The sequence below is a fragment of the Balaenoptera acutorostrata genome, chromosome 15, assembly GCF_949987535.1.
Source record: "Balaenoptera acutorostrata chromosome 15, mBalAcu1.1, whole genome shotgun sequence".
NCBI lineage: Eukaryota > Metazoa > Chordata > Mammalia > Artiodactyla > Balaenopteridae > Balaenoptera > Balaenoptera acutorostrata.
Window position 1 is genome coordinate 59,263,859 of NC_080078.1, and position 23,965 is coordinate 59,287,823.

General features: G+C 39.4%; 1 protein-coding gene and 1 pseudogene across 5 annotated transcripts in view; one reads left to right on the forward strand and one right to left on the reverse strand.

Annotated features, from left to right (window-relative positions):
• The window catches only part of ATRN (attractin), a 162,128-nt gene that overhangs the window by 82,677 nt on the left and 55,486 nt on the right, over positions 1-23,965 (reverse strand). For all 5 annotated transcript variants that reach the window (XM_057530149.1, XM_057530146.1, XM_057530145.1 and 2 more), the window contains exons 7-13: positions 13,079-13,169; positions 11,915-12,158; positions 10,998-11,181; positions 9,830-9,984; positions 7,114-7,198; positions 3,250-3,470; positions 57-178 (exon numbers count right to left, since the gene is read on the reverse strand). In XM_057530149.1, the coding sequence (XP_057386132.1) occupies positions 57-178; positions 3,250-3,470; positions 7,114-7,198; positions 9,830-9,984; positions 10,998-11,181; positions 11,915-12,158; positions 13,079-13,169 (1,102 nt within the window). The remainder of the gene's footprint in view (positions 1-56; positions 179-3,249; positions 3,471-7,113; positions 7,199-9,829; positions 9,985-10,997; positions 11,182-11,914; positions 12,159-13,078; positions 13,170-23,965) is intronic.
• LOC103016783 (heterogeneous nuclear ribonucleoprotein A1-like) lies at positions 15,954-19,611 on the forward strand (annotated as a pseudogene).

Sequence of the window (23,965 nt, forward strand, 5' to 3'; positions counted from 1 at the left end):
CTAATCCCACTCAGGATTTTTCTATCTTCTGAAATCCTTTAGAAACAGACTCTGACCTGGCCTTCTGTGCAGCTGTGGTTCATAGGGACACAATGGTCATGGCACCAGTGGCAGTCATTTGTGTTGGCCGTGCAGCTGTAACAATCCGTGTGCTGGTCACATCTGTCATGGTCAAGTGCTGTGAAGAGAAGAAAAACTCATCAACTGTGACAGCTTCTCCTCAGAAATGTCACAGGCCATTACAACTGCTGTTGAGCAAAATATGACCCTGAGGCAAAAAAAATAAAATAAAATAAAATAACAAGCCTTGGGAAGTAAAATGAGGAGTGAAACTGGCAGGAAAATATATTGGTGTGTTCAGGTCAAAACAATATTTAGAAATAAGTAAACGATCTGAAGAAAAGCCATTTTGTACTCCACCCTCCTAACAAAAGTACACAGAAAGTGAAAAACAAAGATAGAATAATTCAACAATGAGATATAAGGGAAATAGGTCTGGTTCTTCGAATACTTTTCTTTTCAAGAAAGAAATCAACTAGCAGTTGAATGAACACCAAGAGCAGCCCACGGGCCAAACAAAGAAATGTAGGAGACCAAGCCATTCCTCCCAGCTATAAATGCAAGGCTGCTCTGGGCACAGGAAGCAGGCAGCACCACAGAACCCCAAAGAAGGCAATACACATATATGTAAGTCCAAGAAATTCTGGGCTACTAGAGACCTGTTGATCTCCTACTGACCCTAGACAGGTCAAGGTCAGCAACGAAAGAGAAGCCGCACAACAGTGCTGCCTCATCTATTGAACCATTCATGGACATGGTACATGGTAGAATCCATGGACAAGAAAAGGCAGGGCCCACTCTCACAAAGACCCCAACAACCTGCTCCTTAGACTGTTCTTCCTGCCCTGGTCATCATCCCACGGACTGGGCCCACAGAGAAAGCAGAGTGAACCAGGGAGGTGACATCTGAGATGAGTTCATAGCAAATGGGTTCATAATGAACCACCTAAGGTAATTAAATATTATTTCCTATAAACTTGCATATTTAATTTGAACTTTTTAAATGTGGTTAAAAAATAACTATTTCACTGATTTTATCCCTTTTAGGAGACAGTGACTAACCCTACCAAGTTCTGGTCATCTTAGTTCTCCAGCACTCACCAGCCCACCAATGAACCTGTAAAGCTGCCTGGGTGTTCTTACTGAGGATTTATGTTCAGCTTAATTTGGAGCATTCCAAGAGAGTGAACGCTGCCTCTATCCATCATAACTCTCAAGGTAACTGCTACACCAACCCTAACAGTTAAGAAATTCAGTCAACATAGTTTAAATTAATTGAAGTAAAACAATATTTTTCAGAGACATATTTCTTACTTTTTTTTTAAATTTATTTTATTTATTTATGGCTGTGTTGGGTCTTCGTTTCTGTGCGAGGGCTTTCTCTAGTTGTGGCAAGCGGGGGTCACTCTTCATCGTGCTGCATGGGCCTCTCACTATCGTGGTGCGCGCGCCTCTCACTATCGCAGCCTCTCCTGTTGCGGAGCACAGGCTCCAGACGCGCAGGCTCAGTAATTGTGGCTCATGGGCCCAGTTGCTCCGCGGCATGTGGGATCTTCCCAGACCAGGGCTCAAACCCGTGTCCCCTGCATTGGCAGGCAGATTCTCAACCACTGCGCCACCAGGGAAGCCCTTTTTCTTACTTTTAAAGGACTTTCTCACATATGACTTCATTGTATTGCACTGTGCGAATATGTCAGAGCAAAAGGGTAATAAGGAGCTGAGTAGGTAAGATGAAGAAAGCTTGGACAATATAAGGGGTGGTTCTAGAAGGAGGGATCACTGTTCATCCTCAGCAACTGTCTGCCTTGCTATCACTGCTGTGCCCAACTAGAGAAGCTAGAAAAGAATAATACCTCTATCCACTAGAACAATCTACTCCAACATAGCTTTTCTTTTCTTTTTTTTTTAAAAATTAATTAATTTATTTATTTTTGGCTGCATTGGGTCTTCCCCGCTCTGCAAGCGACTTTCTCTAGTTGCTGCGAGCGGGAGCCCCTCATTGCCGGGGCTTCTCTTGTTGCGGAGCACGGGCTCTAGGCCCGCGGGCTTCAGTAGTTACGGCTCGCGGGCCCTAGAGCACAGGCTCAGTAGTTGTGGCGCACGGGCTTAGCTGCTCCGAGGCACGTGGGATCTTCCCGGACCCGGGCTCGAACCCATGTCCCCTGCATTGGCAGGCGGATTCCCAACCACTGCACCACCAGGGAAGTCCCAACATAGCTTTTCTGGATTGGCCCTCTTAATCTTATCCTTAATGTTAGAACTGCATAATCCAATATGGTAGCAACTAACCACATGTAGTTTTTTTTTTTTTTATAAATTTATTTATTTATTTATTTATTTATTTTTTGGGTGTGTTGGGTCTTCGTTTCTGTGCGAGGGCTTTCTCTAGTTGCAGCGAGCGGGGACCACTCTTCATCGCGGTGCGCGGGCCTCTCACTGTCGCGGCCTCTCTTGTTGCGGAGCACAGGCTCCAGACGCGCAGGCTCAGTAGTTGTGGCTCACGGGCCTAGTTGCTCCGCGGCATGTGGGATCTTCCCAGACCAGGGCTCGAACCCGTGTCCCCTGCATTGGCAGGCAGATTCTCAACCACTGCGCCACCAGGGAAGCCCCACATGTAGTTTTTATTTATTTATTTATTTTTGGCCATGCTGCGTGACATGTGGGATCTTAGTTCCCCGACCAGGGGTGGAACCCGTGCCCCCTGTGGTGGAAGCGCAGAGTCTTAACCATGGGACCGCTGGAGAAGTCCCCACATGTAGTTTTTAATTTAAATTAATTAAAATTTTAAAATTCAGTTCTTCACTCACACCAGTCTCATTCCAAGTGTCTGATAGCCACATATGGCTAGTAGCTAACATATTGGGACAGTGCAGATATAAAAAGTCCTACTGGATTGCAGTGCCTCAAAACAGCTGAAACTAGGTTCTGGAGTTGGCATACAAAGTCTATGCAATGCTAAAAGGTTTTGTCTTCATCATTAGCAAATAGCAGACGTGGCACGTTCCCATCCATTATAAAGATGTTTACAATCCAATTTTCAAACACCCATAAAACATTTGCCTAAGTTATTACTGAATAATTTTGGATAATAAAATGAACATTAAAAGTACACATTGGATAAGTGACTTCACAATTCAGATAAAATGAGATCTCAAATTAATTAAATTTTAAGAAGAGAAAAAAACATACTTCTGTTAGAAAAACACTCTGATTTTAACTTTTCTTCTTGTGCTTCAGTCGCCAACTCCCAGGAGACACACTGAGATGACCCTGCGTCCCACACACACCGGATGCCAGGTCCTGCTGCTAGACAAGCAGCTTCACTCTGGTGTGCTTCACACTGTTCTGAAGTAAATACCAGGATGTCACTGAGGAGGAGACTATTGAAACCACCAAATACATACATGGTGCTAAAAGAAAAAAAAGAGAGAGAAAGAGTTCATTGAAAACTTACATAAACAAATGCATGATATACTTCTTATAATCTTTAGACAAATCTCACATATCAAAAGTCCTGTAAAAAAGTTATTTTTCAAGACCTCAAAAAACATTCTTATACCTTTACCTCCCAAATTCCAACCTTTCACAATGGCCTGTGACTACCCAGAATAGTTCCAATAATCTACCTCCTCTATACAGCTACTATATTAAAAAGTTCTCATGATAAGTGACTTTTAACCAGGATTCTTCAAAATATTTTAGTGACAGGGCAAGCTAGCATATTTAAAAATTATACACATAATCCTACATCTACATGTTTTTAAATATTAAAAATAAGTACGTACAATTTAAGAAGTATAGATAAAGGCTCTCTGATCAAACCTGTGTAATGGGGGCTTCCCTGGTGGCGCAGTGGTTGAGAATCTGCCTGCCAATGCAGGGGACACGGGTTTGAGCCCTGGTCTGGGAAGATCCCACATGCCGCGGAGCAACTAAGCCCGTGAGCCACAACTACTGAGCCTGTGCGTCTGGAGCCTGTGCTCCGCAACGGGAGAGGCCGCGACAGTGATAGGCCCGCGCACCGCGATGAAGAGTGGCCCCCACTCGCCGCAACTGGAGAAAGCCCTCGCACAGAAACAAAGACCCAACACAGCCAAAAATAAATTAATTAATTAATTAATTAAAAAAAAAACCAAAACTGTGTAATGAAAACATAGACCAATAAGAAAGAGATAAAAGTGCATATGAAAATTTAGTACACAGTACAAGTCACATTTTAATTAGTGGAACAGATGATTTCAAGGATTTCTTCCAACTCTGAGATCCTATAATCCACCAGGAAATTTAGCACTAACCCACAATAAGGTATCAAATAATTCACTCTCACTGTGCCTCAATTTTCCTCAAATCGACAGAGGATAACTAAAGCGTAAAGATTCTGTGGCTGTATTTTTACTATATCTGAAAACTGACATATTTCAGTAACCAAAAATGAACACCAGGTTTAATTTTTAACTTCATATTGGTTTACTTAGTATCACATTACATAGTCTGGTTTCAGCTAGTCAATTTATTGCTTAAACAAAATAAGCTCCACCGGCCTCCCAGTACAGCTGGTATTCTTAGCAATTCTGAATTCATCTGGTCACATCGGCTATGCGAGGGTAGGCAAAGTCCTTCAAAGAGGCTTGGAGCAGGGAACTGAAAAGAAAAGCTGCATCTGCAGCAGTCTCAATGCCTCACAGGCCACTCTTCTTCCTGCCTCCCTCAAAACCCACAAGGACAACGACTAAGTGAAGCACAGCTGGCCCAATGCAGATGCACGATTAAGGGAACCATCATTCAAAATGTGGAAATCATGTGAATCAAAGTTTCTCTTTAGGTAAATTACTTCACAAAATTAAACTAACCATTACAGCAGAAATGAACACAACACTGTAAATCAACTATACTTCAATTAAAAAAAATTGAAAAAAAAAACTAACCATGGTTTTTTACTACATGACCTCCCTTGTCATGCCCTGCCCCCCTCCAACCCTGGCCCATTCATACAGATACTCGCATATAGGCTCAAATACTCCACTGGAATTATACAAAAATAAGCACATTATTATAACTCAGGCAAGCCATTCCCAATTTTGATTCATGGTTAAATTACATCTTATGGTAAACTGTCAACTTCTCTGAGTTTATATAAAATCTCCAAAATGTTTTGATAGAAAATCCATTTATTTGCTAATTATCATTATGGTACTAACAGCCGCCATTTAGCAAATGCCTATTATGTGCCAAATCTTATGCTAGAAGAACACCATGAATATAAAGACGAACACAGCTGAGGCCAGGCACTCACAGGCAAGATGATGACAAAATGGACCCACTGTTTTTCAGATGAAGAACATCAAGAGGCACTTACTAGAAAACTTTAAGCGTTTTCCTTACTGAGGAAATATCAAATTACAATTTAAGATAACACTTCAGGGACTTCTCTGGTGGTCCAGTGGTTAAGAATCCGCCTTCCGGGGCTTCCCTGGTGGCGCAGCGGTTGAGAATCTGCCTGCCAATGCAGGGGACACGGGTTCGAGCCCTGGTCTGGGAAGATCCCACATGCCACGGAGCAACTGGGCCCGTGAGCCACAACTACTGAGCCTGCGCGTCTGGAGCCTGTGCTCCGCAACAAGAGAGGCCGCTATAGTGAGAGGCCCGCGCGCCGCGATGAAGAGTGGCCCCCACTTGCCGCAACTGGAGAAAGCCCTCGCACAGAAACGAAGACCCAACACAGCCAAAAATAAAAATAATAAATAAATAATAAATAATTAAAAAAAAAAAAAAAAAAAAGAATCCGCCTTCCAATGCAGGAGACATGGGTTCGATCCCTGATCCAGGAACTAAGATCCCACATGCCATGGGGCAACTAAGCCCACGTGCTGCAACTACGGAGCACGCGAGCCACAACTAGAGAGCCCACGTGCCACAACAAAAAAAAGATCCTGCACGCCACAATGAAGATCCCACGTGCCGCAACTAAGAACCAACGCAGGCTAAATAAATAAATATTTTTTAAAAAGATAACACTTCAAATTAGTAGTCAAAAATCCTTCCATTTTATTCTATACCTATCAAATATTCCCATAGTAAAACCATATTTATTGCTAAATTTCAGCTGTTTACTTTGTGAAAGATGTCCCTTTTTCCAGTATCTAAGTGTTTGAATTCTGTCAATTCTTCCTTCACATCTCCAAGATAGGTTGCTTTCTTATCTTTCCTAATCCAAGGTGAATTACCTCATATAACTTTCATTATCACAACAGAAATTTTGAAAATGTAGGGAATCCTAACATAATACACATAGGCATTATAGCATTTAAATAGTTTCAGGATTGATAAGGCCTAGAATTTTAAAAGGTGAAGTAAACAGTAATCAGAGAAGAAACAAAAATGAGAAAAAATTAACAACATGATTAGACTATTTTAACAAATAAAAAAATCGGTAAAGCACACTATAAGGTACAGGTCACATGGCCACTCTGGAGCTCCCTTATATTACAGATGCTTCTCCAGGGGCAGATTTGTGAAGAGCTCTATTAGTTTGGGCCAGGCACTTCTGAATGATGCAATGAAATGCAGTGCAGACTTCAGATTATCCAAAGACTTGATATATATGAAGCACCACAGACTTGACCTATATGAAGCATCAGAATCTCCCCACCTCTGTGCCCATATCTTATCCCTTATCTAAAGTGTCCTCTCTCCTTTTTTTCAAATCTTTCTTCACCACTCAGACAAAAGCACCACAAACAATAGCAAATAGCAGAGGGCCTAAGACAGTAACTGCACACAACTTTTCTTGTCCCATGCACTCAGACAACACCAAACGTAGCTTACTCCGGCATGCTAACAAAATTACATCAACAAACATGGCATTAGAAGTAATTCAAATTCACATCAAATATTTTAAATATAAATCAGGAAATTCATACCTAACATAATTCTGTGAAAAACCAATGGGATAAGGTAATCCTATGAATAATATGTAAGTCCAATATCACCTCATATTTTACTTCATTTTCATTTTAAACACAAGAGAAAAGGAGCAAGCACTTCTTCAATTACCTGTTGTATAAGACTGCTGAATGGCCAAATCTGTTGACATCATGGTGGAGATCAGGTCTGGGAAGCACTGACCATCGGTCACAAGCTAGGAGCAAGAAAAACACATTTCAGAAGGGACTGTCATTCATAACCAATAGGGACTGGCATTTTCTTTGGGAAAGAAGACTGTAATAAACACAAACATATCTCAGTTTTTCTTAGTCACACCATTATTTGTGAAGTAAAATGCAGCAGCAACAGAACAGAAGGGCAAGGAAGAACGGTAGGACTCTATAGCAATTCTAATTAGTGAATGCACATTCACATCACTCACTCTGTTGCCTATCAATATTACCCACTAGAATGTTTTTTAACTTAGGCAAATTTTACATTTTTCAAAGCTTACATAAGTAAAACATGTGAATTCCATAATTATTTTCCACTCTATATTGCTTTGCCCAAACTCAGTAACTAAAATAGAAATGTACAGGTGGAAAATTAAAACTAAAAAAAAAAAAAATCAAACTTTATCTAATTTTTAAAAGGTCCTTTCCTAGACCCCCTAGATCTACTAATTTTCCTTTGTTCTGATTCATGCTAGCAACTTCTCTTCTGGACCTCAATACCACCAGGTGCTGCTGAACCACACCAACCTCTGACTCACTGTCTTCTGTTCCCAGACACACAGACTTTCACACTCACTAAGCAAAGGTTCTTCCACTCAATCCGGACATTTATTCAACCCTAACAACAAAAGCTTTCACTTTCTTCTCCTACCCAGCCTAAACTCTGTGGTCTTCCTCACATGCAGAACAGAGGCCATCAACTCCCACAGCCTCCTGACCACCCACCTTGCTTCCTTCCCTAAAACCAGTGTGGCAGGAGCCCTTCCTCTTATCCCACCTGACTTTTACCGCAGTATTTAAATATGCCCAAGGAGGCACTCAACTTACCCCTTTTCTTCCCTTCACAGACAAGGGTTTTTGTTTTTTTTTTTAATTAAAACGGTCAACATTCACTGTGTACATCTCACCGTATATTACTTCTCAGCCTCCTGTAATCTGGATCATTCCTCCATGTCTAGAGGGTAATAAATGATCTCTTTGTTGCTAAATGTGAAAAACTCTCCAGTCCTTATTTTACTTAATCCTTCTGTAGCCGCTGTTAACTGCTACCTCTCAGGTCCCCAGTCTTGCCTCACTTTCCTCCTGTTCTCTGACATGCTTTTGCAGTCTCCATTCTCTTTAAGACTTCTTTATGTATCTATTCCCTGGCTCTTTGCTTGTCCCTGATGACACATGCTCCCTACAGAAGTTCACCCCCTCCTACAGCTCCCCACTGATCTCTGTACTGCTCTGTCCCACAGTCATCTCCAGCTGAACATGCCCCCAAATTCAATTTACTCACTTCCTCCCAGACCCTGTCCCTCTACTTCTATTTCCAGCCTTGGTAAAAAACACCATCTATTGTGGCCCACACCAGATACCAGATAAGGATGCTGTCACAGCTCTCAAAACACACTCGGGACAATCCTCGGGTTCCCAGTAATTCTCAAACACATTTGTCTCTTTATCCTCATTGCCACTTCCACAGTCTTGGCTCAAACCCTCCTCAGGACTTTATCAACAGCCTCCTAACTCCCATCTTGCCCCTTCCCAACTACTAATCACAATGCCCCAAAGAGATCTTCCTAAGACACAAATACAATTCTATCACCTCTTCTGTAAGATTCTTCAAAAAGCCCAAACCCCTCAGCATGACATAACAGGTCCCTCAAGATCTGACCAGACAGCTGCTTGCTTCTAGTTCCACTTAGAGCCACTCTTCCCTGATGTGCTACTAAAATACAGCCAAAACTAACTACTCACAGGCCCCAAGTACGTGGCATGGTCTCTTTCCACCTCTGTGTCTCTAAACATGGGCTTCCTTTGCCTGAGAAGTCCTGCCTAACTTGGCCCAGCCAACTTCCCAGTGTTCCTAGGACCCAGCCTGGATGCCCCTCCTCAAGACGGCTTTCCCTGACTGTACCCCTTACCCCTCATGAATTAAGGGATGCTCACAGGTGCTCTCATACGTTCTTCTCAGAGCAAGTAACACCCTGAATGCAATTATATTGTATGCTCAGTTCTCTGCCTCCCCCACCATGAGGCCAAGGACTGTAACTTATTCCTCTTACGATCCCCAATGTATAAGTTCAGTGGCTGGCACATAAACGTCTGTTAAAGAACATCTGATGATATTTATATTTATATTTATATCATATGATATATGATAAATATTAAAGAATTTCTAATATTTGTTTTGCATGAACCAATATTGCCCTCTTCTGGTCAGTACATTACCACACCAAATTCTTAAAAAATCGCTGTCAAAGTATTACATCAAGAATGTGTGAAACCAGTTTCAAGGGAATAAGATAAAGTTAAACTTAAACCAACTTAACACAATGCTGGTGGTCACAACTACATAACACATATTACTATGTAAGGCTTTTATTTGTGACACAGGAGAGCCCAATCACCCCAACTCATCAAAGGAGGGACTTCAAAAAGTATTTAATATAGAAGTAATGCTTTTTAACAGATTACAATATCAGTCAAATTAATATAAAAAATTCCATTTGGACCTCTTTCAAATAGCCTGACCATTTTTAACTAGAAATATTTTCTGTTTCTTTTAAAATGTTGTTTACAGACAAAAAAGATTCTTAAAGCTAAAATGGCTTTGGGAAACTTACCAATGTCGTAAGCCATGAAATCTGAAGAGAAGCATTTGGCTCCATGGCTCATGGATGTGTCATTGTGTGTGTTTCCTCCAAACACCAGCATGGTTCCACTCACTATCACAGCTGTGTGCAAGTAACGGAAAAATCGGCTGTCCTTAAGAATAGTCCTTTTGAGTTTATTTAAAAATAATAAATACAAGGTTAGTTCTTTAGAATATTTATCATCTATTTGCTAATACAAACATAACCATTTTCTTAACTTCAGATCCAAGTGTGCAAATAATTCTAGATTTTTCTCTGTATATAAGTAACTTTCTCAACAATAAACATGTAAAATTGAAAGACGTATGAGAATTTTGATAAAATATGTTAAGAGCCTTAAAAATGTTCACACTCTATGTTCATACTCTATAATTCCAGTTTCTGAGTAGATATCATGTGAAATATGGATGGAAGCTTACATATGTTTTATTAATAAGACAAGAGCTAGAAACCAAAACTTCCAACTGTATGGGCTCAGGATACCCACAAGATGGAGTATTACACAGTCACTAAAAATGACAATTTTAATGACAATGTAAAATGGTATCCAGAGCATGGTCTCAAATATGTAAGGAAATATGAAAAGAAACCATTGCTTTATAATTATATTATTTCATAACTCAAATTTGCTTTATATTTTTTAAGATTAGTATACTTTATATAGACCAATATATAGTAGAGTGAGGACAGCTCTAATCTTTTAGGTACTGAGACCACCTCTGTTTGATGATTTCATGGAATGATGCCAGTAACTGACCCTAATGATAACACCTTGGTCAACAAGAAAAGGTTAAAAAGTGGATATATTCTACTTAAGTACAACAGTGTGCATAAACTCAGCTATGTAGAACAATTTATTCCTTAGGATTCTGAAGAGCTAAAATTTTACAGTGGTACTGAGTGTATGAAAATTGAAAAACAGTCAAAAAAAAAAAAACCAAAAAAACCCAAGGTTCTAATCAACCTACTACAAAATTATAGATACTACTACTTTATTACCTTCTGCTTATTTCACAATTTCTGTTTACAACGATGAAGAGAATTATCTGCAAGTCCTGAAAACAAAAATGTAGCACAATTTTCCCAGCAATTGCCAGAATTCCCACCTTAAAGTGAAAGCTCAAGAAAAAGCACCCACCACATCTGGGTGTCCACATTGTATCTGTAGAGATCATCTGCAAGCCGGTATTTATTGGCACTGAAAGCCTTGTAGCCTCCATGAATATACAGGGACCTGGTCCTGTGGTCATAGACACTGCTATGGCCATAGCCCCCTTGGACAAGGGCACCCTGGGTATGTAATATACTCCATGTGTTCTCACCTGGAAAGGGCAAACAGTTAAAGGCAAACGTTGCAGGCTCCTCCTAATACTTAAAATTACCAATTAGCTTAAGACAAGAGAAGAGATTTCAGGAGACTTGATACATGTAACTTTCTTTAACCATTTTATTTTTAAAGGAAGGCCATCTAAAACTTGTAACAAATCCAGGTGGCCAAACTTCAACCTGTTAAATGTTCTGAAGTTCTAATATGTAGGAAAAGAATTACATTAAATTTGAAAGACTCAGATCCCCCTCAATTGAACACTTAATTCCCCATGACCTTTACAGACCAATTTGCAGACGTACTTTACGGGCCTACTTTCTTAAAGTATCATCCACATCCACAAAAATAAATATAATAAAATTTAACCAAAGGAAAGATTATATACTAAGGGGAAATGATGCTCCATTAAACCAATCTCTAAAGGGCTTTTCAAATATTTTTTTTTTCTTCTGAGTATTTGTTGTTTCAAACCCTTTTTATTTATTTATTTTCAACACTCATAGCATTTAGTGCCATTTTTGGCTCCTTGCCAAACTGACAGTAACACATATATACCACATAGCAGCATCAATAATCTAAACTTCACTGGCAATTCATCAATGCTAACTGTATCTCAAGATCAAGTACTGGGTCAATGTTAGGTTGAATTTTGTTAAACAGTCATAATAATAAGAGTAAAATTTTAAATCTGACATTCAAAAACGATTCACTGAAAAAAATATACGTACCCAAGTCATACTCCTGCACATTGCTAATATATCCATAGAGAGGGCAGTGACCAAAGATAATCAGCATGACCACTCGGCCAGTTTTCAATGTGACAATGTGTGCTGAGTGCCCAACCACTGCATACTGCTCCTTTGCTTTAGGGGACAACAATACCCATGATTCATTATGAATATGAAACACTCTCAACTCGTTGGTCACATTCCCTGTTGAATCAATTTTTCCTCCATACATGTAAATTTTATCCTAGGGAAAAAATGTAAACAAAATGCTAAAAAACATCAAAAGGATAAAATCTAAACACAGAAAAAGGAACAGTTCAAAACCTCAATATTATTCTTAGCTTAAAAAGTGTTAGTGAAAAGCACCTTTCAGTGTATTATTAGGAAAAGGATGTAGAAAGAACAAAATAAAATAAATCTAACCTATATCCCTAATCCTTTGCCACTTTTCTCGGACTTCCTCACACAAAATCTTTTACAATATAAAATGGCTTGGAAAAATAAAGTTGAAATAAACTAAAAAACAGGGAAATGAAAATGATTACTCAGTTACATTGTAATGTCACTATTCTTGGCTAAACTTGCTAATGAACGTAAAAGCTAACCTACACTAGGTTAATTTTTAACCATTTAGTACCACAATCATAATATCCCAGTTTGAATATGAATCCATTTAAATCTCTCAGGTTAAAGTAGTTTCAACTTTAATTTCCACTTATAACTTAGCCAATTGTATACTCCCCACATTAGAAAGTTTCCCCCCAATTAAAAACCAACTCTGAAGTCAAAATCAGAGACAGAAAGTAGAATGGTGGTTGCCAGGGGCAGGCAGAAGGAGGGAATGGGGAATTATTGCTGAATGGGCATAGAGTTGCAGTTTTACAAGATCAAAAGAATTACAAAGATAAAAAAAAAAACAAAGCAAAAAAATTAAAAAAGAATTACAAAGATGGATGGTGATGATGGCTGCACAACATTATGAGTGAAGTTACTATCACTGAATTGTACACTTAAAAATGGCTAAGTATGTTATACATACTTTACCACAATAAAAAAGATTAGGAAGAAAATCCAACACTAAATAGCTATTTCAATCACATAATATGATAAAGTAACAGTGGAAGAGTTGAGTTTCTAGCTTAGTACAGAGTGGAGACATTTTACCTTGTATAATGCTAAAGAATGACCATATCTAGCAACCACATTGTTCACAGAACGGTTCAGCGCAAGCCACTCCCTAGAAGCAAGGTCATACCTACAAAACAAACAGATCATACTTTCACCCAAATGACAAAACAGAACATCTTGGAGTCTTTATTTGTGATCTAATCCACTTTGGAGATGCTCGTTAAATCTGCAATGGATATGGTAAGGTACCTGGGCAAACAAACCTAACATCTGGGCCTATGGGGCACATGAGAACTCAGGAAGCGGGAGCTGGGTTCCACAGCTCTGGGACGAGAAAGAAAATCTACTGGAACTTTCTAATGCCTCCTGAAAACCTCTTCTACACACTAAATCACTTGCAGGTTTGCATTATACTCAAGGGACTTTTATTACTATAACTTTTCTTTCATTTAACCATGCGAAAGTAAAGACATACTGAAAAAGGGATGATAACTAAGTTTAAAAAAATTCCTAGCCTTTCTTTTTCTTTATCTAATTTATTTTGAAAAGTAATATTTTCAAAAAAACTAGAATATCATTATAGCATTTCAATTATACTATGAATACACTTAAAGACCTTTAAAATATAAAAAATGCCCAAAAGAAAATCATTTATACTCTTACATTGCAGCATTAATCACATTCAATATCTTAGAATATCAGTTTTGTTTTTGAGGAAAACATCATTCTATTGTTTTCATTAAAATTATACATACTCACTATAAAAAGTATAATCAATGCAAAAAAAATAAAGAGCCAAAAACTTAAATATGACCCCACATTCTGTCACCTAGAAATGAATATCATTAAGTAAACATCATTCCAGACATTTTCTATGCATACATACAGATAGAAGAATAGACTGATAATATACATTTATAAAAAGGGGATCCTAATATAGGTGAATTTTAATAAAGTGTTAATTTTAATTTTATATAATTTAATAGAAAAAAGAAACCAAAGGAAAACCAATACTACTGTTATATTTTAAATGTTTATTTATTTTCTATGTTTCCCTGAATACAAGATTTTTAAGTTATGAAAAACATTATGTAAACAAGAAGATGTAAGAAAGTTTTATCACAACATAATAGCAAAAAAGGGAAACAAATAAATATCCATCAATAGAAAATGGATTAATAAATTATAGATATCTATATAACATTTAGAGTGAATATACTCAAGCAACGTATTATTAACATAAATCTTGAAACAATGTTAAGCTAAAAAAGCAAACTGCAGAATACTGTTCCTGTAAAGACTAAAATAAGAAAATTTATTAACTCTAAAAATGTTCATATATATTAAAAGTCTAAAGATAAGTATGTGAACAAATGATATCACAATATCAGGATATTGATTATCTCTGGGATTTTAGAGGGGCATGTGGGGTATTAACTATATTAGCAATGTTTTATTTCCTAATCTGGATGACGAATGTATTAGCATTCATTATTTTTCTCTAAACCTTTCCCTTTGTCTTAAATATTTTATACATGATCTGAAGAAAACATAAAATGGTGACATTCATTAAATATGAATAACGCTTAAATCAATACCAGCTATTATTTTATGTATTTTTTTGAATATTCTACATTTTTAAAATACATGAAAAGTTAGAGAGTAAACTCCCTTTAGTTTTAAAATTACACATAATTTAATTTTGGACAGACTCCACTAACTTCCTACTTTGAAAGTTGAAAACATTAGCACCCACATTTCCTCCCATTTCTTCTCCCAATTTTTGTTATAATTTTTACATTGTCCAGGTTCAAAACATGCACATTCCATTCTATAATTTCATAGTTATTTAGTACTGGATCTATATTTTAGCTGAATCAGTCTCCTCAGTCCTCTTACCACAACTTCTCCTTCTTGAGTCTTTAAGTCTTAATTGGCTAGACTGCACTGTCAAGTGGTTATTCCTAGTGGAGATCATACGTGCTCCTCCCCCTAAATTCTTTCATGTTGAAGAATATCTGCTTGCTAGCTTTAGAGGTGAATGACATCTTGGCTGCATATAATACTCATGGGCCATCCCTCCTTTCCCACACAACTTTGCTGATGCTGCTCCCTTGAATGTTGCTGGTATTGAATGCTGCCAATGGAGGTCTGAGGCCAGTCTGATTTTTTTCCACTTTTGTGTGGTTTGCTTTTCTGCTTGGAAGTCAGAAGTCTCAATTATTCTCATTCTCTCCCCCTCCTTTCTTCCCTCCCTCTCTCTAAATAAGTAAATATACATAAATATATATACGTATTATATGTAAATATATATGTATTTCTCTCACTGTTTTTTAAAGACACAATATTGTACTTTACTTACGGTGGAAATAACTTAAATCCATCCAGGTAAATGTTTTAACAAAATGGACTGCATACTACTGCAACTTTTATGGCATTCTGGAAAGTGTTTCCTAAGAAGAACTAGCATGGCTTCTGAAAAACACATATACACCTTATGTTCAAGCCAAAGGCCTGTTTCTTCAAGCTTGAAAGAAAGGAAAGAAACAGAGGGAGCACAGAAACAAGTCTCCACGTGACCCAATCCATATCTCTTTCAAGTGACATGGAAGGTGCTCAATCTGTATCTTAATGCATTTTACTCTTCCTCAATCAATAACATGTCAGCCCAAGAGCTGGTCAGAGACACTAAGGTGCCGGCAGGTGCTCAAATCTGGTTAAGATGAACTGCCAAAAGACACTTACATAACAGGTTGTCACTCTTTTCACAATACAGAGAAGCAAACACAAGACAAGAACAATGTTGATGCAATAAAATGTAAGAAATGCCAAGTACCAAATAAATGCTCCTTCTTCTGGGAGCTGAGTCCAAGATAAAGGAATATTGAACAATTAGTTCTAAGACCCGGACATGCAGTTAAGCAAAGACAAACCTCAGGAATTCAGAAGTAGGTGTCTTCCATAAAGGTGCAGCCACCTCTCTCACAAACTCCTCCTTGATGGCTGGTAACACAATGCCCATCATGCCACAGGGCACACCCTCTGCCCCTCACAGTGGCCTGGTATTCCAATTACAGTGTCTGGCCATCCAAAGACCACAGGAAAGGCTCTACAGAGATTGAACTTGACCCCAGCCAGCAGGAGTCAAGAACTATCTGAGGCTTCCCACCCAATAATTTGTCCTTTATCCTAAAAGTTCAATAATTTGATCAAATCAGGTCTTGTCACTGAACAACTATAGTTTTCCTGAAACATCTTGTACTATTTCAATCCACTTGTTCTATTTGTTAGGTTCTTTTCTTCAGTGACAGCAATTATCTGTATTATATTGGACCTTCTGTCTCCCATGTCTTTGCTTTTTCTAATTATTTAACTTTTTCATCTGTATTCATTGGAATCACGTCTATCAAGCTGTCAGCAGTTCGATTTTCATTGTAGTTTCTGCTGTGTGTAACTTATTTATATTTCTTTACATGTGTAATCTCCCATTTCATCTCATTGTTATTATCTTCTTGCTTTTCAGCTTGTTTTTCTGAATTCAAATTCTCATTATATTGATACACAGCACAAAGCAGTTGGAAGGAATACTTTTCCTCTATCATCAGTTGTTGTCAGTTTTACACGCTGTGTTCTTTCCTCTTTACTTTTTCACCATAGATATTTGCATTTGCTACAATGTCACTTCTTTTGTCTTGCTTGTGGTTAGACATTGCTCTCCAGACATTACATTTGCAAACTGTGGGTGATTTCTTAATTCTTTTTCCACTGTATCTAAGACAAGTTTATCTTTCCATCCTAGCTTTAGTGTGAGAGTTGGCATTTTATGTTCTGCCCACTTTTCTGAAGTCTGAAGAAATGCTGGGGCTCAGGTGGGGGTGGGGGTGTGCAGTCTATTAGAATAAAATATCCAGAGTCTATTCGCCTCTGAGATTTTGTTTAAGTGTCCTATCCCAGGGTTCAAATTTTGGGATATCCAAATTACACAGAAGCCCTGACTTTTGGGCAGACTCAGCCACTTGATCAATTTCCCCCTTTTTCACTTGATCCTCCTTAGCAACTATTTCTTATACTATTCAGTTAAAAGGGCAAGAAAACAATGATACCCACTCAGTTTGCTTCTCTCTAGATTTGGGGCTATTAGTGAGAACTCTCAGAATTTCACTCATATGGTTTCTGTGGGGGCTTGCTGTTTCTGTGTGTCTGTTTTACGTTTATCAGATTAGGTGATACTCCTTCCCTTGTGTGGTTACCTGTTGCTCAATTTCTTATTATTTTTTTTTTTTAGCTTAAAAAAAAACGCTATTTTTTTGCTCAAGGGAAGGAAATTCAGTGACATTTCAATTGGAAATCTTTTTTTTTTTTTAATTTTTTATTTATTTATTTATTTATATTTATTTTTGGCTGTGTTGGGTCTTCGTTTCTGCGCGAGGGCTTTCTCCAGTTGCGGCGAGCGGGGGCCACCCATCATCACGGTGCGCGGGCCTCTCACTGTCGCGGCCTCTCCTATTGCCGAGCACAAGCTCCAGACGCGCAGGCTCAGCAATTGTGGCTCACGGGCCCAGCTGCTCCGCGGCATGCGGGATCCTCCCAGACCAGGGCTCGAACCCGTGTCCCCCGCACTGGCAGGCAGACTCTCAACCACTGCGCCACCAGGGAAGCCCTCAATTGGAAATCTTAACCAGATGACCAAGACAATTTGTTTTGCAAGAGGACCCTTGGGTGACATAAAATGGGAACTGCTTTTTAATGCAACTTAAAAGTTTTGGGGGCTTCCCTGGTGGCGCAGTGGTTGAGAATCTGCCTGCTAATGCAGGAGACACGGGTTCGAGCCCTGGTCTGGGAAGATCCCACATGCCGCGGAGCGGCTGGGCCCGTGAGCCACAGCTGCTGAGCCTGCGCGTCTGGAGCCTGTGCCCCGCAGCAGGAGGGGCCGCGATAGTGAAAGGCCCGCGCACCGCGATGAAGAGCGGTCCCCGCACCGCGATGAAGAGTGGCCCCCACTTGCCGCAACTAGAGAAAGCCCTCGCACGAACCGAAGACCCAGCACAGCCAAAAATAAATAAATAAAATAAATTTAAAATAAATAAAATAAATAAAAGGCTGCTAGTAAAAAAAAAAAAAAAAAAAAAAGTTTTGGGTTAACAGGGTCGTGGAGAAAATACAGAGTGAGGGCAATTCCTGCAATATGCTTATATGAGTATAGACGATGATAAAATTTATGATCTAAGTTCCAGAAATACTTCCTCTAAAAGGAGTCACTATATTCACTTTTCATGAGTTAGTAAAAATTTATTTGAAACTATATTAGTATTTACACAAAATACATAAAGCTGTAAAAATCATGTTTTGATCAAGTACAAGAAGAAAAATGTTAAAACCTAAAAAATAAATGTGGAGATACATTCGTTAGATTACTCCTTCCTGCATGTGGACGCCGCCGAGTAAGCATCGTTGACATCTTCCCTCTCCACTGCCGTCACGTCTAAGTCAGAGTCTCCCAAAGAGCCCAAACAACTGCGGAAGCTCTTCATCGGAGGTTTGAGCTTTGAAACAACCGATGCGAGTCTGAGGAGCCATTCTGAGCAATGGGGAATGCTCACAGACTGTGTGGCAATGAGGGATCCAAACACCAATCGCTCCAGAGGCTTCGGGTTTGTCACGTATGCCACTATGGAGGAGGTGGATGCAGCCATGAATGCAAGGCCACACAAGGTGGATGGAAGAGTTGTGGAACCAAAGAGGGCCGTCTCAAGAGAAGATTTTCAAAGACCTGGTGCCCACTTAACTACGAAAAAGATTTTTGTTAGTGGCATTAAAGAAGACACTGAAGAACATTATCTAAGAGATTATTTTGAACAGTATGGGAAAACTGAAGTGACTGAAATCATGACTGACTGAGGCAGTGGCAAAAAGAGAGGCTTTGCTTTCGTAACCTTTGATGACCATGACTCCATAGACAAGACTGTCATTCAGAAATACCAAACAGTGAACGGCCACAACTGTCAAGTAAGGAAAGCCCTATCTAAGCAAGAGAAGGCTAGCGCTTCATGCAGCCAAAGAGGTCGAAGTGGTTCTGGAAACTTTTGTGGTGGTCGCGGAGGTGGTTTTGGTGGAAATGACAACCGTGGAGGAAACTTCAGTGGTCGAGGTGGCTTTGGTGGCAGTCGAGGTGGCTTTGGTGGCAGCCATGGTGGTGGTGGATATGGTGGCAGTGGGGATGGCTATAACGGATTTGGTAATGATGGAAGCAATTTTGGAGGTGGTTGAAGCTACAGTGATTTTGGCAATTACAACAATCAATCTTCAAATTTTGGACCCATGAAAGGAGGAAACTTTGGAGGCAGAAGTTCTGGCCCTTATGGTGGTGGAGGCCAGTACTTTGCCAAACCACGAAATCAAGGTGGCTATGGCGGTTCCAGCAGCAGCAATAGCTATGGCAGTGGCAGAAGGTTTTAATTACTGCCAGGAAACAAAGCTTCGCAGGAGAGGAGAGCCAGAGAAGTGACAGGGAAGGTACACGTTACAACAGATTTGTGAACTCAGCCAAGCACAGTGGTGGCAGGGCCTAGCTGCTACAAAAAAGACATGTTTTAGACAATACTCCTGTGTATGGGCAAAAAAACCTCGAGGACTGTATTTGTGACTAACTGTATAATAGGTTATTTTAGTTTCTATTCTGTGGAAAGTGTAAAGCATTCCAACAAAGGGTTTTAATGTAAATTTTTTTTTGCACCCATGCTGTTGATTGCTAAATGTAATCGTCTGATCATGACGCTGAATTAATGCGCCTTTTTAAAAAACGTGCTCTGTAAAGTTAGTCTACTCTGAAGACATTTTGGTAAACGACTGCAACAGTGTGAAGTCAGAATTTCTTCAGGGTGATGCCAGGTTCCATTTGAAATTTATTCACAATCTGCTTGTGAATAAAGCCAACGTCTTCAGAAACTTGGTGTAGTTGAACTGACAGTTACTGTGTTGTGACCTGGAGTTCACCATTAAAAGGGTCACCCAAGCAAAGTCATGGAGTTTTTTGGTTATTAATATGATTGTTGGCACATCCTATGCAATATATCTAAACAGAATTATGGTACAAGATAAAGTTATAGATGGGAATGAAGCTTGTTTATCACCCATTATCATGGGTAATCAATAAACTATTTAATACCCTCTTAAAAATAAATAAAATTAAAAAAATAAACATGGCTTACGAGGTACACCAAATAAAAGTAGTAGGTGACATCTATATTTCTAAGAACAAATATTTGTGAAAGAAATAGATAATTCATTTACTCTCTTATTCATTTGATAAATACTTATTTGAGCACATTCTATGAGCTAAGCCGAATTGAGTGAGTAAACAAGGTCTCTAACCTTGGAGAACATATAGTGGAAAAGGCAGAAAATGAGCAAGCACAACAATGGGCACAAGTAGAATAAAAATTATGAACACTGCTCTAAAGGAAATGAGAACTATGAAAAAAACCAGGGAGCACCTGTCTGAACTAGCGATTGGGGAGGATCTCACTATGGGACAGTTAACGGACAGGATACATAAAGGAAGAAACCAGCCCTGAGGTACAATGGCAGGAACAGTCTAGACAGAGGGAAGAGCAAGCATAAGGAGTTTTAGGTAAGGAAAGAGGGCTGATGGGGCAGGAGGGGAGCAAGTTGAGTATGGGAAGGTAAGCAGCTGTCACATCAGGTAGGATCATTAAGTCCCATGGGAAGTCACTGAAGGGTTTTAAGAAGGTAGTAAATGATAAAATGTATACCCTAAAAAATCACCCCAGTTGATATTTAGAAAATGGATTAAGTGGAATGAATGGAAACAGACAGACTTTATAGAAACCTACTGCTGAATCCTAGAGAGATATTGGCAAGCTGGTCTTAAGAGAGAAAAGAATGAATATGATATGTATTTGGTGACAGAGTTGATGGGCTTGACATGAGATTATGATATGAGGAGGTACAGGAGAGGAAGTATAAAAATGACTCCCAGATTTCTTACTTCAAGGGAGGATGATGCCAGGTAGAAGTACAAAAATCACATAAATGGTAGAATATATGACTCATAGTATCTAGTATAACAGTGGAAGGGACAATCACCTTCACACCTTTAATTTAACCTTTACTTCTCAGGGTGGCAGCATTAGAAGTAGTGAGAAGTGGTTAGATTAGGGATAGATTTTAAAGGAAGAGCTAACAAGATCTGCTGACATATTGTGGCAGACAGACACTAGGGTGGTCTTCATGATCCCTGCCTCCTGGTGTTCATACCCATGTATATAATATCCTCCCCTTGAGTGTGAGCAGGATCTATGACTTGCTTCTAACCAACAGAATATGGCAAAAATAATGAGATGTCATTTCCATGACATCTATCCTGCTAACAGACTCAGGCCAGAGACTCTCCTTGTGGCCTGATAAGTAAGCAGCCATACTGGGGAAACCCTACTGATAAGGAACTCTGGGCAGCCTCCAGGAGTTGAGCTGGCCTCCAGTTGACGGATAGCAAGAAGCCAGGGCCCTTAGTCCTACAACCACCGGGAAATAGGTGAGCTTGGAAATGGATTCCTGCCCAGTTGAACCTCTAAATTAGAACACAGGCCAGGTAACACCTTGATTGCTGAGAACCCAGTTAAGCCATGCCTAGAACCCTGACCAGCAGACACTATGAGGTAATAAATGTGTGTTGTTTTAATCTGCTAAGTTGTGGTAATTTACACAGCAAGAGATAACTAATACATATACTGATATGGAGTGTGAAAAAACAAGAAGTCAAGGATGACTCTGAAATTTTTGGCTTACGCAAATAGAAGAATGGAGTGGTCGTTTACTGAGATAGGGACTTCTGGGGCAAGAACAGGCTTGGAGGAAAGATCAGTTTGGGACACATGGAGTTTTAGATGCCTATTGAGATGTCAAATAAAGAGGTGGGGATATGGGAACAGGTGTTAAGTCTAGGATGCAGATATAAATTTGGAAGTCACCGGCACAAAGGCCAAGATATTACATGAGATCACCAAGGGAGTGAATACACACTCTCACAGAAGGGGACCAAGGACTGAGCCCTGGGGCACATCATCATTCAGAAGTCAGTTAGCTGAAGAGGAACCAGCTAAGGAGCCTGAGAAGGAATGGGCAGTTAGAAAAAATGTCAAGGAAGTGTGGAGTCCTGGAAGCCAAGTGAAGAAACTGTTTAAAAGAGGAAGGAGAGACTGGTTGTATTGAATGTTTGTGAAAGATCAAGTAAGATGAGGAATAAGAACTGAAAATTTAAAACCCACTCAGTCATACTAGCCACATTTCAAGTGCTCAATAACCACATGTGGATAGTGACATGACATTGTAAACACAGAGCATTTCCATCATAACCAAAACAGAAACTGTCCACTGGACAGTTCTGATGTAAAGAAACAAACACAAGACAGAAAAATGAGCAATATGTAGGTAATTGCTAAATGTGGTGGTGGGAGTTTGTGGAAGTCCTCTTTTGATAACCTTTATCTTTCAAAACAGAAATGGGAAACAAGGCCACTAGCTGAGCAGGAAAACAGGAGAAAATGTGGTGGAGATCTAAAAAATGAAAAGACAGTATGACAGCTAAGCAGGGGAATGAGAGATGGAATAAGAAAGAATTAATGAAATGTAAAACTCCTGTGGGAGTTGGGATTGTTGGAGTTCACCCAATCTCTTGACTCTGTACATGCATATCTTTTGCCAAACTTGGGCACTTTTCAACTATTATTTCTTCAAATACTTTTTCATATATAGACCCTCTTCCTCCCCTTCTTCCAAGGCTCCTCTGGTGACAGAAATGTTAAGATTTTTTGTTACAGTCCACAGGTCTCTGAAACTCTGTTCATTTTTTAAATGTTTTATTTTCTCTGTGTTGTTCAGATTAAGGAATTTCTATTGTTCTATCTTCAAGTTCACTGATTCTCTCCTCTGTCCTCTCCATTCTGTTGTTGAGAGAACTGTTGAAGCATTTTTATAATGGCTGCTTTAAAATCTTTGTCAGATAACTCGAATATATGTGTCACCTTGGTGTCAGCATCTCTTGATTGCCTTTTCTCATTCAAGTTGAGATTTTCCTGGCTCTTACCATGACAAATGATTTTCAATTGAAATCTCAACATTTTGGGTATCATGACATGAGACTCTGGATCTTATTTAAATCTTCTGTTATAGCAGGCCTCCTCTGACACCACCCCAGTGGAGAGAGGGAAAGTCTACTTATTACTGCTGTTGCTGCCAGGCAGGGGTAGAAATCCAGGCTCCCCACAGTGTCTCCACTGATGTCACAGTGATGGGGGAGACCTCATTAATGCCTGGTGGAGAAGTAAGTCTCAGCTCCCTATATGGCCTTCTTTAACCCTACCCTGGTGGGATGGGGGGTGGTGGTTGGAGCACCTCACTTTATCCTGGCATAAGTGGAAATCTAGACTCTATTAGTAGAGAGCTAGCAGGTGTGGGGGTGAAGCCACAGTTCTGTCTGTGCTGTTTGTCTAAGGTCGAGTGGTTATTGTCTAAAAGTTTTCTGTCTTGCTAAGCTGCCCCTTTCCTGGTCCTCCGGCTAGAGAAAACAGGGTTTTCTTGGGGCTTTTTCAGCTTATACCTATTAACATTTCCAGACTGCTGATTTTTCCAACATCAAGTCTGCGATATATGAGACTAAAGGAAAACCCTTGGAACTTACCATTATGTCATTTTTTGGGTCTTGAGGTCCCTAATAAGACTGCCTTCTTCAGAGTTTTCTTATGTTTGTTTTATATATAATGTCCAGGTTTTTTGTTTGTTTGTTTTTTTTACAGACAAAATCTCACACAGAAGCATACACATACACACTCACAAAAAGAGGAAAAAATAATATCTCTTGCTCCCAAAGTCCACCTCGTCAATTTGGGATGATTTGTTGTCTAT